The sequence below is a fragment of the Rhagoletis pomonella genome, unplaced genomic scaffold, assembly GCF_013731165.1.
Source record: "Rhagoletis pomonella isolate Grant_MI unplaced genomic scaffold, Rhpom_1.0 Rhpom_scaffold_00003, whole genome shotgun sequence".
NCBI classification, from domain to species: domain Eukaryota; kingdom Metazoa; phylum Arthropoda; class Insecta; order Diptera; family Tephritidae; genus Rhagoletis; species Rhagoletis pomonella.
The window spans coordinates 71,285,957-71,308,374 of NW_023458557.1; the positions used below are offsets into that span (position 1 = coordinate 71,285,957).

Consider the following 22,418-nt stretch of genomic DNA (forward strand, 5'->3'; position numbering starts at 1 on the left):
AATTTTCTCTATTAAAGTTTTCGCTGCAACCACAAAAATGCAGTTGCCATCTGTAATACCTTTTCGACCACTGGCAACGCAACTAAAGTTCGGTGGCCATCCGTAATCGACTATAAAATTTATCTTTTCAGTTTTTCAATTGCACAAAAAAGAGAAGTGAGTTTGACCCCCAAATTAAAAAAAAAAATCAATTGGCGGATATCATTCACACGAATCTAACCTTTCACACTCTCTTGTTCAATGAAATACATCGATGTAATTTTTCCACTGACATGCCTACCCACTGTGCTATAATTAATAATACCTTTCAATATTTTTTTCTACCGTTAAGAATTTATTTGCTTCAAGAGAGTAACTTTAAATTAGTCAGAAAAATGTTTAACAACATGTGATCAATTACTTTAATTTTTATTTTTTACAAGCATAGCTTTTACTTGCTTCTATATGTATGTATGTAGCTTCAGTTGATTTCGCTTGTTTTATGTTCTTCCATATCAATATACTTTTATTTGAATAAGCACTGTGTGTTCTAGGTGTGAATATTTTATTGATTTTTCGTTTGTGTATCGTCATTTTTTATTTAAATTACATATTCATTCAATAGCTGTAACCTAGAGAAGATAATTTAGGTAGGCCTTACGTAGTCATTCTAAAAAGCTTGGCCAACAAGAGCTTTAAAAAGTGCTTCCCTGCATGCCTTCTAGAACTGCTTTTCCTATTTGCAATTTACGCAAGTGTACAACTTTATATATTGTTAAGCATTACAAATGTATTTCAGTATGCGCTTAAAGCGCCAAAAAACATATTTAAAAAAGCTGCTATAGAAGAACTCCTCCAAAAGCCCTTCAGGAAGCCTTTCTATACAAAAAAAGAAAGGAGAAAGTCCTCTTGACTCTTAGGAATGCTTTTTGGCCTCAAATTATCTACTGTGTGTAGTTGATGCTGGCGTGTAAGTTGTTTTAAGTATTCGCACACATTCGGTTCCCCGGGTGCTCGCTAGTGCTCCATAGCGCTTTTGTCGCTTACACAAAAAATTAAAGCTTGAAATGTTGTATGTATTTGTTTGATAGTTACACAGCTATGTGGCTTATAATCAAATGCGCTTGGTGGATATTTCTTTCAATAATATTTATCTGTCCATTTCAGCTTTCATTTTCAAAAACAGACGTGAAGTGAAACCCAAGAAACTAAATTTTTTTTTAATTTCCCTGCTAATTTTTGCTTATAATAAAAACGATTTCAACTGTGCATTCAGCAAAGATTAACATATTTTTTATTTTTAATAAATGTATGTAAGTTATAAAGAAGTTTTATCAAACCCCATTATATTTAATTGCCAACTTGAAGCAAGCATATGAATTGGTTCCTCTACCAACAGGACAAGTGTGACAAAAGTAAACGCCGTTTCATTTAAATTTTCCATTTTAATTATGCATATGTTTTCCAAATTAAATTTTTAGTGTGGGTAGCCGACAATTCGCGTTTTTAACAAACTTAATGAATCTTCTCTAAATCTTTCGCTTTTCTAGTATTTCACATTTTCACTTAAAAACGTCGCTTGTTTCTAAAGAGCTACATACGTTACGTAATTATATAAATATTTAAGTGCTTTCTTTGTTGCAATAATACACAAATATGCAATCGTATGAATATTGAAATCTGTATTGTAATTGATTTTACATGTATGTACGAATATTGTAGTAATGTATGCATGGGTATTTACGGTTTCATCAAGTAAATTAAATTTTCAATGAATAAACATATGTATGTACATACTATTATGAGCTACTGTTATTTTTTGTATAGTTTTAGTAGTATTTACTGTTTTCTGTTGGCTGCTTGTGGCGCCTTTTTAAGCCCCTTATCACTATTTATCTATATAGTTTTAAAACAATGTAGGTCATGTAGCTAGGAAACTTTCAATCATTGCCTCATTCACTTTCATTGGAAGAAACTAGCTTGCTTGTTAGGTTGGTTCGATTGGTATTCTTCTCTATTTACTTTTTACATACATTTTTTGTATTACTTTTTGCACATCCACGCTTTCGGGAGCAAAACAAACTAAACATGTTGTTACTTTGACTTCCATGTGTTATTTTACGAAATTTTTCTGTTTTTTTTTTTTTAATGTTTGCATATAGTATCTGTATATGTGTAAGTTACACATCCTAATTTTATACAACAAAAAACTCAGCAGCAGAAAAAAAAACTAAATAAAAGATAAAACATTTTTATCACCATCAACTGAAAATTGTTCTCGTAGAAACACCCTAACAATGTTAACGCCCAATTTGAAATTTCGGCAAATGCTTAAGATTAATATATAGAGAGGTAAGTAAAATATTGAAACACATATTGTATGTATATTAATTCAAATGGAATCCTTTCTCTTTTGTTGCAGTCAGTAAACGTTCTTTCATGATCTCCTCAGTTTGATAATCGGGCAGCTTTAGATAATGCACACATGTATTTACCGATGGATAACTGCCATCGCCAGCATCTACTTTACGTACAACGGTTAAACGTGGATGCAAATTGGCTAGACCGCCTGGTGGTAGACTACTGCAACCTGTGGTAAATTGCAGGAACGCCTTACGCTCGGGCCCAGTCATGCTCATTAAGACGTTGACGAAACGCAAGAAACCAGGACTGCAAATAAAGAATGAAGTTAAAATTTAAAACACAAGTTCAATTATTCAATTATTCTTTTGCTTAGCATAATAGAGACTTGTGAACCCGCAAGGCGTTAGAACGCCAGAATATAATTTAATTTTTAAACAGGTGACAGTTATGGGCGATCCGTGTGTCAAATTTCATCTAAATCTTTTTTTTTTTAATTATCGTAATGATTTTCGAGAAAAATTTGTTTCTATGGGCTTTTTCAGCCGTTTAACACTTGCACTTTATTAGACTAAAATTGTATGGGCTATAAAAACTGCATAATTTGTCGAATTTTCGAAAATTTTTTAAAAAGTTTGAAACTGTGATTTATGTATATGTTTTTGGTTAAAGCTTGGGTGGCATTTTTATAGCAAAATAACAAAAAAAAAATAGCTCGAAAGACATTACGAATATTAAAAAAAATCAATCAATTTGTATGAGTCACTGTATTTCCTATCTGGGTATAAGGTATTTTACTATTTCAATTTCAGTATTTCAATGATATGTTTGAGACCGATTGGAGAATTACATTGGAGTTCAAGTTAAAAACTAGCATTTTCTCAACTTGAGAAACAGTCCTTTTTTCATACAAAGAAAAATGCCCTTTTTGTTGAGAACGCTATGATCCTCCACTTGAGGTACAACGTCGGGGATTTAAGAATTACCTTAATTCTCAACCTAATCTCAAGTTGAGCTCAAACCTAAATGTTTATTGGATTTGTATAAAAAAGTTTCTAGTAATATCGGAAATGTTTAGGTTAATTTTCCAAGTTTTTAAATATATGAATCTTTTCTGCGTTTTGTTTAATCAGCTCAAGTATCTGGCGTGACGTTACGTTACTAAAATTAAAGTTTTGATAATATTCTTCTTGAAAGAGTTTTAAACAGGAAGAAAACATGAATTTTATGTCGAATATATTTTTTATTTTGACATCCGCGCCAGCAGCGGTTCCATTTCAACTAAACATGCCTAATGTGAAACAAATCAGAGCATATTAGCTGAAAAACAATAAAGGCGGAAGGCGAACTCACCGCGCTGTCAAAATGAGACTACCTGCAAGCACCGCTGGTCGATGGCGGCATTACATGCCAAAGGTGGCCGTATGATTTTTTACTCTCCAAATTTTAGAAGCAAACAACATATAACATGAATTTGGTTGAAAAAGACAGTTATCATTTCCTTAAATCTGTCTTAAATAAAATGATTTATAATTTTTCCTTTTTGTAGTTATATTTGTTATCATTTCCTCGTATTTTTTATTTCATTTATAAATAGGTTAATAATTTTTATCAAAAAAGTTTAACTGCGGTTAAAATTAAATTTCGAAATATTTGTATTTTTGGCAACACACCATGTAAATATTGGAAAAACCAAGTCTTGTTGCCAACTGGAATCGCCTTGTTGTAACAGCATAAAGACTCTCCAAACAGTATGATGAATTTTCAGCCCTTGTAATATCTTGGCGCTCACACTTTTGCTATGTGTTTGGCCGAGCTTCTTCTCCATTTTTTGGTGGAGATGGATTTTATGAGAATATTTTTACAGGCCTTGGCCAGATGTAACCCTGGGTCGTTCCGGTTAAGTAGACTCGCTGTTTTGATATTTTATGTTGGTTGCCCCCCAATTATTTTTTTCATTTCCGCTATAACCACCTAGGCGAATTTGGCTGAGTTCAACATAGCACGTCAGTCGGTGTGTCTTGCTAATTGGTGCCAATGACGTGTTTCTATTGCAGGTGGGTTGCTGATCATCGGTGGATGCCCTAGTGAACCGTCCGGTGGCTCTTGCCACGATGAGACTTCTGGTTAGCGCCGGTATACTGGTGTACGGTAATGATACGTAATTTACTTTCTTTCTCATTTTATCCTACCAATTTAGTATGTGCCATCTCTTTCGCAACTCTCGTATCTTATATATCTTCATAAAATACATTTTTCTTAAAATACATCTTTCCCAACCTCCTTCTATTACACTGTGCGAGAATTTTATGACAATTTAAACCAGCCCAGACTTTGCTAATATTTTCTGAAAGTATACATTTCCAGTAATAAAACACTAAACCACTACCAAATTTGCTTTTTGTTGGGTTTCTTGAAGTAAGAGTCAAAACGACATTTTCAGACGAGACCTCATGGGTTTAAATGTTCTTCGAAAATATTTCCCATGAAATTTTACTATATATGTCTTAACCATTAATTTCGCTCAGACATTTATTTTAACCATTTTTTACACTTATTTGAAAACTACTTAGGCCGAGGCATGAAAACATTAGTAGGCCAAAAATACGAGCTAACTTTTGCACATCCATTGAGCGTTTTACTACAGGATGGGTATACTTTCAAAAAATGTTAACTAAGCCCGGGCTGGTTTCGGCTGTCGCACAGTGTTATAAACCAAAACGTTTTGAGAACGCATTTATTATTATGGTACTTTTTTTAAAACTACTTAGTCCGAGAAAATAAAACTTTAGTAGGCCATAAAATAAAATTACGAGCTAACTTTTGCAGACCCATTGAGCTTTTTACTAAAGGATGGGTATACTTTCAAAAATTTTTAACGAAGCCCGGGCTGGCTTCGACTGTCGCACAGTGTTATAAACCAAAACGTTTTGAGAAAGCATTATCTTGTTTTATTATTATGGTACTACGAAAAATATTCCACTTCTGAGATGGCTACTTTTTGCACTTATTAAAAATTTTAATTTTACCGTCAGTTTTTTTAGAAATTTATCGAAAACACTTTCAAGTCTAAGCACAAAGCGTTATTCACATTTATCGGTATTATCCAAAAGATTATAGTAACGACTGCCAAATCCGTCGTTAAGAACTGCATTGAAACGATTGTCAATCACTTTCTTTCATCGTTTCAATATATGTCACGAATGCGAAATAAGAAACGCAGTTATCATTGGTTAAAATTAACTAGAGAAATTTCTATAGTTATGTTTAACTAGTGATTTAACTATACATTTTATAGTTAAGTTAATGGTCCATACATAGAAACAACAATTTAAACGCAGGGGCGACGTCAACGGAAATATGCTTGAATATAGGCTTAACTATAAATTAGATCGAACACTTTACTAATGCTTTAAATACAATTACCTGTCCTTGGAGTATCCAAGCTTGGGTTCTGTGTAATTGATGAGATCTTCACGAGTCCATTGCGGATGTTGTTCTCCGCAAATCATCATACGCGCTTCGGCCGGACTGAAAGCAGCCAATTTCTTTAGTGGAAATACTTCACAGAAGCCACGATGGAATGCTTCCAATTGCTTCGCAATGCCATCTTGCAGTAAGAAACTTATCAACAAATCGCAGTACTCTTCCAAATTATTCACCGTCACATCAATGTTGGCACCATTTGGTATGAGCTCAACGTACGGATAATCGTAAACAGATGAGCTGGGCAAATAGGTAAACGTCAAAGCCAAATCCTGTAGATCGACTTCTTCATCTTGTTTAGTACGTAATTTCAGTGCCGCTAACTGATCACGCCTTTGTTCGCGCGTTAGCGAAGCATCACCCTCTAAAGCTTGTTTGCGTGAGACCAAATCTTGCAGCTCTTTAATGAATTCATATCGTATGGGATCGATTTCGGCGAGGTTTTCATAAGTTAAGATGCCGTCATACCAGGTGCTGCCTGCGTTATATTCGGTATTTCCACTACCAACACCACCTAGCAGTTTCGAGCAAGTTTCCGCCAATTCGGAGTCCTCTGACACTACAGATGAGGTCATTAGATCTTCGGAGACAGGATTCGATTGAACTTGATGTACACCACGCGAAAGCACTTTATTGTGGCATAAAAGTTTTAGGAACGAATTCGAAAGTGGTAAATCCACTAAACGCATATCCTGCAGCACTTTTGCTAAGAATACGCCAAGGAACCAAAAGTATTTTGACACACGATCACAAATTTCCGAATTTTGTGGCAATGGAGCTGGAAAAAGACCATTTTCTCGTCGGTTTACATAGTAGCCGATAGGCTTAATGTCTTCGTTGGAGATGAGATGTTTGCTCTGCTCGCTGATTTTATCGTTCAGTTCTTGATCGGCATCATCACAAAGCCACATGCAGAGATCGGTGCGCTGCAATTCGGCTGCAACCTTTAAATATAAAACAACATATTTTTTTAGAATTATATTTCACATTTATTCACAGTATGTTTTGCAAATTGCTTACCAGTGCAAAGAACTCCAATGTTGGGCCCAACCCGGTGCCCTCTTCGCCAACAAACTCGACCTCCAACACCGATTTACGATTGCAGTGCACCTTCATCACTTGTATGGCCCACTCTAGCAAGTTCTCATTGCGTGGCACCTTAACACGCTCATGCTTCAACCGACCAACGCGGAACTCATGCTGATCATCACGTCTTGGACTGAGTCCGGGCATGCGTTGTCGCTCCAAAGTCACATCTCGTTGCGACTGCAGACAAACAATGCTACGCGATGCGCCAAATGCGGTGCAGTTGAAGTACAATTGACGCGTTTCGAAGGGGAACAGGAAAGGACATGCCTGATTGAGATCTTCGCACCAGTTGGGCAAGCCATTGCTAGCCAAAACCAATGGATCCTGTATTTGCTGTTGCAACTTGTTGGTTATTTTCTTGCTCATAAATAGCTCGGATGGCAAGTTTCCTCCAAGCACGGTAGCTTCGGCACCCGCCGTCGTGTTTTCGGTGGCAGTCTCTTTTTGGTTCAGTGCATTCAATTGACTAAGCAGTTGCAAGACATCATCCACTGAGCAGGTAACATTCTCCGAAGTTGTAAATTCGCCACGAATGGGAGAGTTGGGGGAGAGCGTGGAGGCGCCACTCTTCGATGACACCACTGGTGTATTCGGCCCATCATCACACTCAACTACGGTGCCGCTAACACCTGTGCTTAAACATTCTTGTGGCGTCACTTCGCGATAGACAATGGTATAAGTCGGTTCCCAGGCTTTGCGGAACTTATCCGTCTTACTTAGCTGTGAAACTTGTAAGAGCTCTTGTACGGCGCGGAATATCGTCCAATCACTATTACCTAACTCAATCTCGACATCGGGTACGCCACCTATGCTAGGTCCACGCAGTATTAGCGACAATACCGGCTGTGGTAGCGGTACATGTTCGTGTTGACGCAATGCCTCAGCGCTCGTACCTGGTGCTGGTATATCCAAATCTGATGTTTGATTGACATTGGTACGTCCAGGGCGGGGATCAAAAGCTGGGATAAGTGCAGAGAACTGTCGTTTGAGTACGAATTCATCGTCCCACGATTTGCGCTTACTCACTCCAGCCAAACGATTCTCCAGTGTTTCGTCGTCCATGAAGGTTAGCAGATTGCGAGAAACCATTACTTGCAATAATGTGTTCTAAATAATGAGAGAATGGCAAGTTTTAGTAAGCGTTGAAAGGACAAAACTGTAGAGTAGAAGTTGTCAGCTCTAGAGATTTCAATACGTGAAATAGTTTCTTTTAATTAGACATTTTTCTGCAATATCGTGTGCTTAGACTATTCTTATACATATGTATTTATGCAATAAGTCGGAAACGAAAATTCATCAGCACTAAAGGCAGGAGCTTGTCATACGTAATGTAGAACTGATTTATTTTGGAACGAATTTCCGTCATCCCTTGTCAAGTTTGGTTTGCAGACAAACCGGTTTCGGCGTTGTGCCATCTTCAGTGTAATTTTTCGTTTTTGTAAACTCATAGATATCGTCGTTTAAAGTACAAGAAAATGCAAAATCAAATGCGTATCAAGAAAATGCAAAACCTCGTATGTGAGGTGGCCAAAATTTTATATGAGGGGGTAAAACTTGTTTTGATTCAAACCATTTCTCTCTTGTATCCCTAATTATCTCTTCTTATATCTAAGAACGACATTTTATATGCCAGGAGCTTCCGGTGAGCAAATATCTTTTTTGGTACAAATATCAGTTACGAGGTTTTGCAGATACGCAGTTTTGTACTTTAAACGACGATATGATATGATATGTGATAAAGAATTGATGCAAAATGTGCAATGTAATAAAAAAAGTTTAAAGTATTTCCGTGCATAGGAAAAATAGTTTTGAAAATTTTGAACTAATTAATGGTGATTTCGTTTCTTCCAAAAAATGTTGCCCATCTGCGGTGGAAAATGGGTTTGATGTTACACTCCACCCTGTCCTCCAACATGCCTTTTGTTTTTGCCTTGAAGTCCTTGTCTAGCTCAGGCATTTCATAATATTGTCGTTTTGAACAACCATCTCATTTTCAGGGCATCCATCTCCCCAGACATAAAGCTTCACAGGGCAGAGAATGTGCCTTTTTCGCCTTACAAGAGTGTGACATTTTAAGAAACGAGCACAAAACATTCTCGTCGTCTGCCCTTATTTTAGAACCGAAGACGAAAAGGAAAGGAGCAATGAAAATGCGACATTTTTTGGTAGATACGAAATCACCATAAGTTGCCTACCTCCGCATATATGATATAAATAACTTTCTACATAAATACATACATACATACATACGTAAACACAAGTGTAAGGAATTACATATATACAAATAAAACAAGGTGTAAAAGTGCATGAAATTTGCAACAAAATTACCAATCGACTTACTCCAACTTCTTCGTATTCGTCTTCGTTCTCTTCATCGTCATTGTCTTCGTCCATGTCATCGTCATCGTCCATATCACCAAGTAAAGCTGGCGCACGGCAGCTTTCTAAGAAATCTTCCAACGAAACTTGTTCACTATCGCTTGAAGTTGAAGTGAGACTCATCGTTAGAGCAGGATTAATAGATGTTTGCACTTGTTGGCCGGCTGTGGAATTACCATTGCCGCTGGTGCCATTATTTGAACCGCCACTGTTGCCTAAATTGTCAATTGAATTTATAAAACGAGTGAAGGTATTTTTTGTTGCATGTTTTAAAGCTATGGACTATAAAAGTACTTTTCAACTTAGGCTGTATACGAGTTCGACTCACAGGCATTTGTTTCTTTTTTTTCGATTTATTTTTTTGCCGATTTTTAATTGAATCTTTTTAAAATTTTTAGATATCATTGGTTTAACTTATTCTACATTTTCTTTTTTTTTATTTAATTTTCGGTAAATTTTTAGATTTTATTGTTCTCAAAAGAAAATATATTTTTGTATTTCATTTAAGTTATAGGAATTAATTAAATGTTTGATTTTTTTTCCTTTTTAATTTATGTTTATCTAAATTTTTACATTTTATTGTTTTAAAAAGATAATATAGTTTTTAATTTCATTTAGTTTTTAGAAACTTATTTTATTTATAAGGCAAAGACGTCGTTAGCAGATCTTTCAATTACAGAAAAGAGCTTTCAAATTCGTAGCCAGAATTGACAATTGTCTTAGGAAAGACAGTAGCCAAAATTGCCCTGTAAATTGCTACCTCAATAAAGAAAAATTCTAAATTACTCGCAGGTACTGCAGGTATAGGCAGAATTAATATTTTCTGCAAGTATACTTTTCAACCTAAATTGAATTGTCAAATTTAAAGGTTTCTGCTGTAAAGTTACATTATTATTGAACAATCCAAAAGCTGCCTCAATATCAAACATTTTATTATTTTATCAACAGCGATTGAATGCAAATTTCAGAAGCTGTGTTTGAAATTTCCTATGGAATTCCAATTTAGGTACTAAACTTTATGTCAACTCGCACACAGCCTTATGTAGGTATTTTCTAAGAGAGTCTTTAATAAAATCCTACAATTAAAAAAATAAATAAATATATATATACATATACATATATTCATACCAGCATTGTTTGACGACAGACTCGGATAACTTTGAGCGGTGCTCAAGAGGCCCGAATGGAAGTTGCTAGACAGCGCCAACTTCACAAGGCTCGTCACAGAATTCGGTCCGCGAGGGAAGAAAGAACTTGTGCCAACACTCTGATTATTGCGCTCATTCGAGTTCGAGTTGGAGCTGATCATCTGGTTGTTCTGTATATTAGTGGTGCCTTGCGATGTGCGACGGCGAGCCATTGCGGCAAAAGTCTCTAAAAGCCCAGTATGGCTGGTTACCTCGGATTGCGAAGTGGTCTCCGACACAGATGTGGTAGTAAGATTGGGCACACTGACACTCATTTGATTCGATACAGAAACATTGACGCTATCGGCCGAGCCACCTAATTGTTGAGCGCTGTCACCAGCCTGTAAATCACTCGCTTGTTGCTGCTCCACTTCAACAGCCTGTGCCGGTGGTTGTTGCTGTTGCAATTGGTGATCACTAACACTCGATGATCTATTTGTGGACAATGTGACGCTCGGAACGCCGGCAAGATTTTTGTATTCGGCCACTTCAATGTTAATACGCTTCTCTGTTTCGACTTTCAATGCGGGTGGCGGTTGTCCAGTTTTGTCTATAGCTGCCGCTGTTGCGCTGCAATCGACGACCACCGAAGTTCCCAAGTTGTCCGTGGAACTAGTATTAAACTGATCGTTTCCGCCTTCTGGCTTACCCGTGACATTGGAGAACTTAACAGCTGATGTCATTAAATTTGCAGCCGAAAGTGATAGTATATCGGATGAAAGAATATTATTGGTGTTGTTTCGTATCATATCAACGCCATCACGCATTTTATCAATCATCTCCAAAGCCTCTGACGAAAATTGTGAAACACGCTGCCCAGCTGATGTGTTTGCGCGTAAATTAACTAGTAGTCCCTTGCCCATGCTACCACTGGCGCTGACTGAATTGTTGGCATTCATTTTATTATTTGCCTCAATATTTGTAGATTTTGGTTCATCACCTTGCTGCAACGATACGCTACGGAGCAAACTTCCAGTAATATTTGTGGGAGCAGCTGATGTGCTCGAAACGACACCACTCTGACTGCCAACAACACCGGCATTGCCAAAAATAGCTGCCAAAGCATTGCGGCTACTGCTGCCACCACCGCTGCCTCCGTATCCTGCAGACGAACTCACTGTGTTGCCGCCCATAGTGGTCATATTTGCCTCAGTCAATACCAAGTTTTCAGTAATTGTGGCCAAATCAGAGACGACATTTGCATTGATTGCCTGTGTCGAGTTGTTAATGGCCGATAAATCGGCGATGTTTTCACGCTCACGCAGCAAGCTGACGCCACTGCTTCCTGCTGGGCAGCCAGACGAGCTGCTGTCATCGCCACTGGAGAGAACAGTTGAACAAAGCATTTGGGTTTTGGCCGAACTAAAAACGCTTTCGGCTATGGCGTCCACCGCCTGTTTCCAAGCTAAGTTATCAGCGGATGCTGCCTGATCTGACGGCACTTCTGTGTTCCTATTGATTTCAGTGGCCTCCGGCAGTGAAGGTGTCGAGCTCGACTTCCGCGATGTGAGTGTGCCGCCCTTCTCGTACTTCTTACCACCACCAACCCCACCGCCTGCTGTTGTGCCACCACCACCTGTTGCCGTCGCCGTGGCCGGCGTTATTGATGTGCCGCCCTCGAACATCGACAAATTATCGCAGTTAGCCAATTTCAAATCGTATTTGCCTTCTGCACCCATGCGATACGCATTGCGCCCGCCATGATCCCATTTCACATCAATCCAACCATTGTGTATCTCGCCGGTGACGGTGCCCTCGCAGCAGCCATCCTGATCATCCCAACGCCAATCGACACCACGCACCACACGTGCACCTGTGGTAATGTGTTTGAGTTGGGCGCGTATTTGGCGGCGCTCCTTGCGTATTTTCGCCTCGGCTTCCTTGGCGCCTTTGCCAATGTCATCGCAGATGCTCACCACACGCCCATAGATCTCGAAACCACTCAGACTGAGGTAGTGCGTCTGTCCCGACGCATTACGACCATTCTGCTGTATGCGAATATGGCGGAAACCTTGCATTTCGTCGGGTGCGCACACTATTGGCCATGTGGCAGTGCTGCCAGGTTCCACCAAACTCTTGTCGTCGGTGTGTGTAACGAGTGTAGTCCAAATGACACCATCCTTCGAGCCTTGTAGCATCCAATTACGCAAAGCTGAACGTCCATAGCCGCGTGCGTGGCGCAATGTGTACGCATTGGGTATTATATAGACACCGAGGTCAATTGCGAACCAAGCTTTCTTATTGTCTTTAGTATGACAGTTCACAGAGACGCTATCACGCGAGAGTATGTCCTCCAATTTGCCATATGGCAAAGTCTTGCCTTCAGAGCTGGTAACTTGCACTAGACCATATTGTGCAGGATTCACCCATTCACAGGTGCCACCATTCGAACCAATATAGTAAATAAGACCTTCTTCATCGAAATCATAGTGGTGCTTGAAGACCATACCTTGACGATGCTCGCGCAATTTTTTCAAATAGTGATAAGTGGAACGGTCCATGTCGTACCACTGCTTGGCGACCATTTTTAGCAAGTACTTGGCCAATTGGCCAACTGTAGCAAGTGGTTCCATTTTCAGTGTACGCCCAGTACGATCGAATAGTGTCGTTTCGCAGGCGGCACGTTCCAAGCGGAACCGCAGACGTTTAGTTAATATCTGTAGGCCATAACTGGCACCTGGTGCATCGTACACGTAGATGGGTAGCTTTTCGGTACTCTCTAAAACTGCGACCAACTTCTGTACAAGTATGCTGGCTGTAGTGTTGGTGTTACGCATATCGCCGCTCGGTAGTTTAGCATCGAAGACACATTGTTTGAAAATATTAATACGTTGCTTTAGCATTTTATTAATTTTGCTGCGTGACAACCCATTATCCCAGTAGTTCTTGGAGAGCACAGCAACCAACGCTTGAACTAGGCCAGACGAGTGCATCTCATAGGCGCTAACCACACCATCCTCGTGCAGCAGCTGCGCCAGCTCCATTAGCGGTGTGCGCAATTTGTCCTGCCAGTTGGAGTGTGGCGATAAACGCTGCTCCTCCAGTGCCACCTCGATTTGCTTTACGATGGATGTGAGCTTGGCGACAGCACCACGTGGCACAGCCTGAGCGGCTTTGAAATATTTGTTGTAGATATCGCGAGCTAAATTCTTAACTTGTGTCTTTTGCACCTCGGTCTTAGTCTTGATTTTCTTTTTCTTGCCCGTTGACCAGCCCGAAGCGAAGTCCGGCCCTAGTGTGTGCTCAGCGGTGAAAGTGTGTTTGGTGCCACGATTGCTCTCGAATATGAAACCGGGCAAATCATCTTGCAGTACGGTCACTTGATGACCTTCAGTGTTGTGTATTTGTAATTGATTTGGTTTTTGTGACTGGAGTACCCAGTTGCCAACTACTAAACGCAGTACGCTAACTGTTGGTAAAATAGGCTGTGATGGTGAGCCCGGACGCACGGCTGAACGAGCGCGCAATAGCTTTTCGAGAAATTCACCACGGTTTTCTGCAATGGTATAGTAATGTAAAAAAAAATAATGAAAATAGCCGCTGAAGTTTGCGATAAATTAGCAAATTTAAATATTTCTGCTATGGCGCTAAAGTTAGGGTACTGAACAGTGAACGTACAACGGTGGTGGTAGTAATTAATTTTAATGTTTAAATGTTCTTATAACAAACAAATCATAATCAATTATTTTGCTGTGTACAAAGTTAGGAAAGGGAAAAGGATTGGATGGAGGGCATTAGAAGCATGTTACATAAATGTGAAAAGGGTTCGCATCGAGATGGCAATTTCGTGAGAAAACACATAATTGCTTGTTGCAAAGCAAATACAAACATAAAATTGTAATTATTTTATTTTTAACAAAAAAAAATTAATTAACTTTAAACTTAACCGAGTGGCGCAAACCCTAAATTTCGAATCTAATTTTGTTTGATGATATAATTCATTCGAGCGCGTCAATGGATGTTAAGTGAATCCGAAAAAAGCTCCCATTCAAAAAACCGACGATACTAATATGACATCACTTTTCAATAAATTTGAATTCCTCGGTTGAAAATCTACCATATCCATAAAACCAACAACCAAAATTTTGTTTGTTTTTTATTTGTCCGATTTCAAAAATATGCAAGACCAGATATACAAAGAGGCTAAGTACAATGTGTATATCAAATATGGCCGAGATCGATGAAGTAGTTTTTGAGATACGTGTATATTATATGTATGTACTATTTTCCTAAAATGCATGAAAAATAAATTTTTTGCTAAAGAGACATTGTATATATACATATATATATATATATATACATTTTTGGTAGATAAGTACTATCGAATTTCTTGGCCACACTAGTCACGAAATCTGAAAGTCCGGTACATACACATATAAATTCAAGGCCGTATTTTTGCTGAAATTGCATAATTTTTTGAAATTTTTTATGCAATCGCATTAAGGAGGTACCAATATTATCCACAATAAATGTTATTTTAAGTAAATACTACATTTTTGGCGACTTTCATAGAAATTTTTGAAATCAGTGATGGTCAAAGTGTAAAAAATCAAGAAAAATAGGGGCTTATTAAAATTTAACCGATGAAAACTTCCAACAAGCTAAGTCTAACAATATATTATTATACATCGTTTTAAAGGTCTATAAATCCTCTTTCCAACACATGTTATGGTTTTTAAAATCGAATGAAAAATAGTCAAGCTGTTAATAGATACATAAGTGCATCAAGTACGAAGATAACCGCAATTTTTAGTTTTTTCGAAAAAACGATTAGATAGGATAGATCCAAAAATATTTTTCTAAAAACTGGTGAACAAATTTTTTGGATCCATTTTAATCGAACCTATGCATGCTTGAGTATCACTATGTATAAGACACCCACGTAAAAAATAAAATAAAATAAAAGTAGTTTATTGCTTAGCAAAAACCGAATAAATCTAAGTTTCTTCATACAAATATAGATATTTTCAATTAGATATTTAAAAAGATTTTGAGTACGTTTTCAATTTTAGTACATTAAAGTGCCAGTTTGAAGTAGCTACGACATGCCGTAGATTTTGGCAATTTTTTTGGCGAGGTGTAGCTCATTTTCTCTATATAAAAAATCGTCGAACATACTTCGTATGGAAAAACGCAAGTCGTAGCTTCTTCAAATTTTCACTTTAATTTACTACAATTAAATGGGTTACAAAACTGCTTACTCGAAATCCTTTTAATAGTGCTTGTCATAACTATACGACGACACCCACATATTGAAAAGTCTTGACTATTTTTTTATTTTTTTTTTAATTTTAATTTATTTTTTTTACAAAATTTCTTTAATTAATTAATCTTTTTAACTAGATACATTACTTGATTTTCGATATTTTGTATGCTTAATTTGTAAATCTCTTTAAATTTAAAACATAATTTGGCATGTTCATAGACGAATCAAAACGAAACTAAAAATAATTTCGACTTTTTTGACAAATTTTTCTTGAAACGTAAATTTTTGTATCTATTTCCTATCTAACTGATCTCTATATAAATGACTTCCCCTGTGTTTCATGCTCTTTCCTAGTGATTACAACAAATACACACATTGTTACTCTTATTACATTTTATGGCTTTTAACTTAGTTCTAAGTATTGCGAATTCATTTATAAAGCTATCCTCAAAACGAAAGGACTTGTTCTTCTCGATTGTAACCTAAACTTACCTATTTTTGACAAAATTAGCTGGTCAAAGATTCTATAAAAAATTGGCCCTTAATGGGTTAAAATATGGTCATCAGTGCGTTAAGTCAAAGTCGTAAATGGGTTAAATTATTCATAACTTGCATAATAATAAAATAAAATTAACTTAACATAAGATATTACAAAAAACTGGGTTACCAATGGGTTAATGCATTATCAATAATGGGTTAAGACGTCAAAAATTTACTCTTAAAAAGTAGTTCAAGCGAGTCTAATGGAAAGAAAATAATTTCAGAATTATGAGCTTATAAATATGGGCGGCCCCAGTGAAATTCAAAAAGTCGTAACTTGAAAAAAATTCAAAATTCACTTTTTGGTCTGGTTTCTTTTCGGAAAATGACACTGAAGATGGCACAACGCCGAAAGAGGTTTGTCTCCAAACCAAACTTTACAAGGGATGATGGAAATTCGTTGCGAAATAAATCATCTTACCACCCAGTCGGAAAAATTAATGAACAGCAATATGTAATTGAAAGAAGTCTCATTCAATATGTATATCTATATACATTCATAAATAATATGTACATTAGAGTGGCCCTTGCTTTTTATCTTTGCAAGATTTTGATCGAGTTTTTCTTATATGTTGCTATTGTTGTAGGCTGGTCGATCTACTTTTCCATGTGCAAGAAATTTTTTAGTTTTTTGAGGTGCAACCTGAAATGGTTGCATATAAGGAGAAAATATTTATTTCTCATTTAATATTGACTCAATTGAACCAGACAAACCCGTGCCACGAACGTGTTGATATAATGAACCATTCATCGTGGTTTAAAGGTACAAAACAAAATCAAACTTATTTTCCATTTATTTATGAATGGGTATGAACAGAAATAATTTTGTTTGGCATCATGCTATGTTTTTACACAAGAGTGACCGTGCAATGGCCGCTAATAAAGTCAGTGTTGCCAGAATTTTTGTACAGCGCATCCCCATATCGAGCCGCAGTTATCCCCAAAAAATACCCATTTTTCTTCTAAATCCCCATTTAAATCCCCTTAAGTAAGAAATAAAAAAAGTATATATTCTCATTTCTGTTACTTCGTTTTAATTACAGTTTTGAATACTTTTATATTACAAATTTTCACAGTTGTATATGTGTACATATCTGTGTTCGTATGGAAAAGTAGCTTATGTCGAAAGGCTGGCTTTAGTATAAATCGGCATTCGCAGCATACGATTGCGAATGATTTACGGGCGCTAAGCCGTTAAACAACTTTTAGCTAATAAACGTGCAAAAAATAGTTCCGGTACTAGCAAGTCAATATTCTTTTAAAGTCTCATCAAAAAATTCCTTGTCGTTTAAAAAATAAAGGGGATGCCGCATTATACTAAAACCGGCCTTTCGACATAAGCTACTTTTCCATACGAACACAGATATATATGAGATCATTTGGTTATTTACGTAAAGCGGTTTCTTATTTTTTATGGTTTTTGGAGACTATTTAACAACTATTAACGGCCCAAGGTTCCTATTCCCTTTGCTGTCTGTAAGTTCGTCATTTTTTTTTGCGCTTGCCATTTTGTAAAATTCTTTTTACACTAAGGAAATCAGAAATATATGCAGTCCATTCGGTAAATGCCAATCACAACGATCCTTTTACAATTTGGTGTAATGAAGTGAGAAAAAATTGTGTGTTCAGCGAAAGCCATTAAACCAGGCATTTTCCTCGAATAACACTTTGACAAAGAAAATCTTTGTTTGAGAAATTTTTAAGGGCAGGCAGTAAAATATATGTATTTTAATTTCAATATGAATATTTTAAACCAAACAAAAATCCCCATCAAATCCACACATCCCCAAACGAGAAAATATATCCCCAAATGGTTTCAGAAATCCCAAAATGGGGAGAAATCCCCACATCTGCAACTCTGAATAAGGTGGCTAGCCAAAGACAGCACTGACGCAAAGTGATACTGTCCAAGGCGAATTTATACAAGGTGGTGTTGTTAGATCAGCTGATTTCTTCGCTTTACATGTATTTTGTTTTTGCTTTTACTGATTTGACAGCACACCCATCATACTGGCGAATTTAGGTTTTCGCTGCGGTTGTACTGATTGTCAAAATGATGTGTTTGATGTAAATTTGTTTTGTTCTGATTGCCATTGTGAGTATAATTTGTTAGTGTAGTTTTTATTTCTTGGCTGCCGCTACCACTCAACTTCGACACGTTTGTGGCATGATTAATTGGGCCAACATTTTTAGGGAATTACTTTTTCAGTAAAGGTAACCATTTTAGGGGTAGCACCCGCAAAAATTCCGAATATCTTAGAATTTTCTGAATATTTTTGTTGTGCCATAGCAATGATAAAATTAATTAAAACTTCGAAAAAAATCTGTATATGTTCCTATTCACTGCATTACCGACACTATTCACTGATTTAGGACTTCTATTTGTTTAGGTATAAATTTAAACGTACTCGCACACACTTGAAACTATTTTAAGTAGTTAAGTACAAACAAAATTTTTGGGTTAGGCCGCTTCTGCTCTCGAGGCCTTATATATGTATACTCGTTTGTACATACATACATACATATGTAATACACACAGTGGCGGACAAACAAATAGGGGCGCGACATTCATCAGAGAATTTAGCTTCAAACATATTACTGAATTTTTAATCAGTTGCTAGGGAGCTACACATTATACTAAATTGATTTTCACTGTATCATTTTTATTATGATAAGCAAATAGCCAGAACTGTGGCGAGTGAAGATGCCATAAGATATGCTATTGAGTTTCAAATCGTTCTGGCCACGATAATAATAGTTGAAATGGTATTTTAAAGATAGTTTTATCCACTCTTTCGCTAAAATATGCAACACTTCCTTGAAATATTAGATGATAACTCTGTCATTAAAAATCCATTTGGTTCCTTACTTTGGCTAAAGAGAGATTGCAGAGTCTAAGGTTTATAGGCAGTGGCGGATTTATCGTACAGGCAACATAGGCTGAAGCCTAGGGCGGCAGAATTAAGGGGCGGCAAAATTTAAGACAGCTAAATTAAAAGAAAAAAATTTATTTGGATTCAGCTGCACTTTACGACTATTTCTGAAGTGATCTCTTTGTTCAACGGACTCATTAAAGTTGTGTCTGACACTCGCGAAGAATTCGATCAATATGAAGAGAAAGCTCTCTCTATTTCTACAATTCAGGAATACAAAACACTCAGGCAGCGTCGAAGGAATCAGAATCTACAACCTGGTAAAAATAGGGACAATAGTATCCAATTGAGTGGCCGAGACAACTTTCGTGTCAACACATTCAACGTTATCTTGGACCGTACTTTGACAGAATTGACACGGAGACGTGAGGCGTATCAAAAAATCTATTCGAAATTTTCTCTCATCACTGATATGAAACATCTGAGCAACGAAGAATTACGTGAAAAATCCATCATATTGAGCCAATACTACACCCAAGATCTTGAGGAAAATTTGGGAAATGAAATGGTCTTTTTCAAGGCATACTGCACCGAAAAGAGGATTTTAAATTATTCTCCTCTGGAACTGTTGAAAATGCTGAGACAGGATAATCTGCAGATCTCTTACCCTAATGTTGAAATTGCGTTGCGGATGTTTGTTTCAATTCCTATTTCCAATTGTAGCGCAGAAAGATCGTTTTCTGTTTTAAAACGCGTGAAAAACTATCTCAGATCTTCATTGAGCGAAAACAAACTGAATGCTCTTGCGTTGCTGACTATAGAGTAAGATTTGTTTCTATCTATCGATTGTGAAGATATTATCCGAGAATTCGCAGCTGAAAAATCAAGACGTAAAGAACTGTGAAAAAGAAGTGTTTGAAAGAGGGTTTTTGTTGAATACCTTATCCATGCTGATGTCGAATTTGTTAATTCCGTTATGTATTTCATTATTAACGAACTATATTGTAATAAAGCACTGACAATAACAATCATATTTGATATATATATATATATATTTTTTTTTCGTGAAAAAAGGGCGGCAAGTTATGAATTGCCTAGGGGCGGCAAATATTTAAATACGCCACTGTTTATAGGGTAAAGTTCCAGGGAAACAATTAGAGGATAGCGTAACGCATTTTTCGGCGAATATAAAATAAGGATCGGCAGTCATTTTTGCATACTTAACTGAAAAAAATGTCTCTTTGGATTATGACGATCTCCAGTAAACGAGCGACCTATAAAAATACTACTAAGGAACATTATTTTCTGCTACGATTTTTCATGTAATTTACTCCGATTTAAGCTTGCCGGACTTCTAACCCTGCACGCCATTTATTTGAAATCAACCGTCAAAGTTAACTCGAAATGCTCAATGTGGACGATTGTGTTTTACAAAAAAGCCTTTTTTCATTTAACAAGTTAAATGGGGCCAATTTGAACGTAATATTACTCTCCCAAAGAGAGAAATTTACTACGTTTTGCGCGAACAGGAATTATCCAACATTTGCAAGTTTCACTGGCCGCTGGCGTCCACGGTTGCATTTCGAGCATAATAAATTGTTTAAATTATTTCAGGTGGAAATCAAAACAGGACCTAGACGTATATTTCTTCTTATTCTGACTTTCTTCAACATACGCTTCAATTTCTTTGTGGAAGTCACTGCCGGATTCCCCATAACGACAGTGGTGTCGACTGCGTTCCGATTACGAATACTGCCTTTTCAGCCGAGTACATTTCAAATGTTTGGAAATAATTAAATTAATTAAATAAACAAATATTTCATACTTCTTTCATTAGTAAATCGCAACAAGATTGATCATTTTTAAATTTAACGAACTTGTCGATTCAAATTGATGTTGACAAAAATGCAACCGTGTGCCGCAATCCTGCTTGCAAATTCTGACTGGCAAAAATTTTCCCAGCACGAATTTGCAACTTCCCCTCCAAATGAATTGCCAAAATTGAGCTCTCTTTTACTGGGTTTTTGGCCAACCCAACACGATTTGGTAACAATTGGTACCAACTGGTACAAGTTTTTTGCATAGCGAACACACTTTTATAATTTCACATAAATCAAGTACGTTCACATTTTTTTTTCATAATTTCTATAGCACGTGTACGTACGAGTGTATGGTTTGTACTTGATTTCAAAAAACAAATGGTTGCATACGTTAGGCATTTTTTCAAACTCATGTTGCCCTTAATTTCAGGTCTATCTAGTGTTTTGCTCTCATTGAGCAGACGGGACTGCAGTCATATTGTTGGACTGTTAACTGGTCAATAGACGTGCCACATACAAATGGCTTAGATAGGCGTACATGACAATACCATTTGCCCAACCTGTCTTAGAGAGAATGAGACTTTGGAACAGTTTTTGTGCTTCTCTCCCACCTTTGCAAGAATTACGTATGAGGCAAGGGTGCGATGTGTTGCATGTAGTCTGAGTGATGTTTTCTCAATTGCTCGCTGATTCCGAAAATCTAGTTAATTTTTTATTCTATGGATAAGATTTCGAGATATTTTCAGGTGTACATGGCGTATGAGTAATATTCATATGACCACTTATTACTTCTTTATTTATTCAACGATTTTCTTTATTGTCAACTTGATTTTTTTATTTTTTGTAACAGAACAGGCTTTAACACAGCTTTGAATGTGCTAAACGTGCGCCGAGGTGAGTTAATACATGTGGCTCCCAATTTAAATATGCAACGTTTGAAACTTTTATATTATTAAGAATAAGGGCTTTTTCCTCGCTATAATCACTTTTTCAAAGGTACAATAGGCAAAAAAAGGCAAAAACAAGCAACATTAAATGTGTATATATGGAATCAGGGAAAGCTAAATCGTGAACATCCCTAATCGGATGTACTCTATCTCTTTAGCAGAAAAAAAGGCAATTTCCATAAAATCCGTTCCCTAGTTATTAGATTTGCAACTCCTCGCAAAACAAGAAAAACGTTACAAAAAGTTTAGGAAATTAAAAAGTACTATATGTCGAACTAGAGACACGGTTATTGTGGAAATCCGATAGAGGTTTTAAGTGTCCGCTTCATAGATAATAAAATCATTGGTCAAGAAACACACACACAAGCACACAATAGGAGAAACTAGTGGACCCGCATTACGATAAAACGCCAAAATTTAATATAGCTTTTTAAACAGGTGGCAACATTCTTCTAAGACATATTGCAATGCTAATCAGCCGTATAAGCGATAAGTATAATTAATAATATAATTTCGTCTAAATCCGTCCAGCCGTTTCTGAGTGAAAACAG

General features: G+C 36.9%; 1 protein-coding gene across 3 annotated transcripts in view; it reads right to left on the reverse strand.

The window, feature by feature from the left end:
• Positions 1–870: 870 nt before the first annotated feature.
• The window catches only part of LOC118735453 (E3 ubiquitin-protein ligase Ufd4), an 88,954-nt gene continuing 67,406 nt past the window's right edge, over positions 871–22,418 (reverse strand). For 2 of the 3 annotated variants that reach the window (XM_036465211.1, XM_036465209.1), the window contains exons 6-10: positions 10,423–13,977; positions 9,256–9,509; positions 6,847–8,022; positions 5,767–6,770; positions 871–2,649 (exon numbers count right to left, since the gene is read on the reverse strand). In XM_036465211.1, the coding sequence (XP_036321104.1) occupies positions 2,367–2,649; positions 5,767–6,770; positions 6,847–8,022; positions 9,256–9,509; positions 10,423–13,977 (6,272 nt within the window). In that variant the 3' untranslated portion in view covers positions 871–2,366. Of the gene's footprint in view, positions 2,650–5,766; positions 6,771–6,846; positions 8,023–9,243; positions 9,510–10,422; positions 13,978–22,418 lie in introns of all 3 variants that reach the window. The other variant, XM_036465210.1, reaches the window with a different exon arrangement.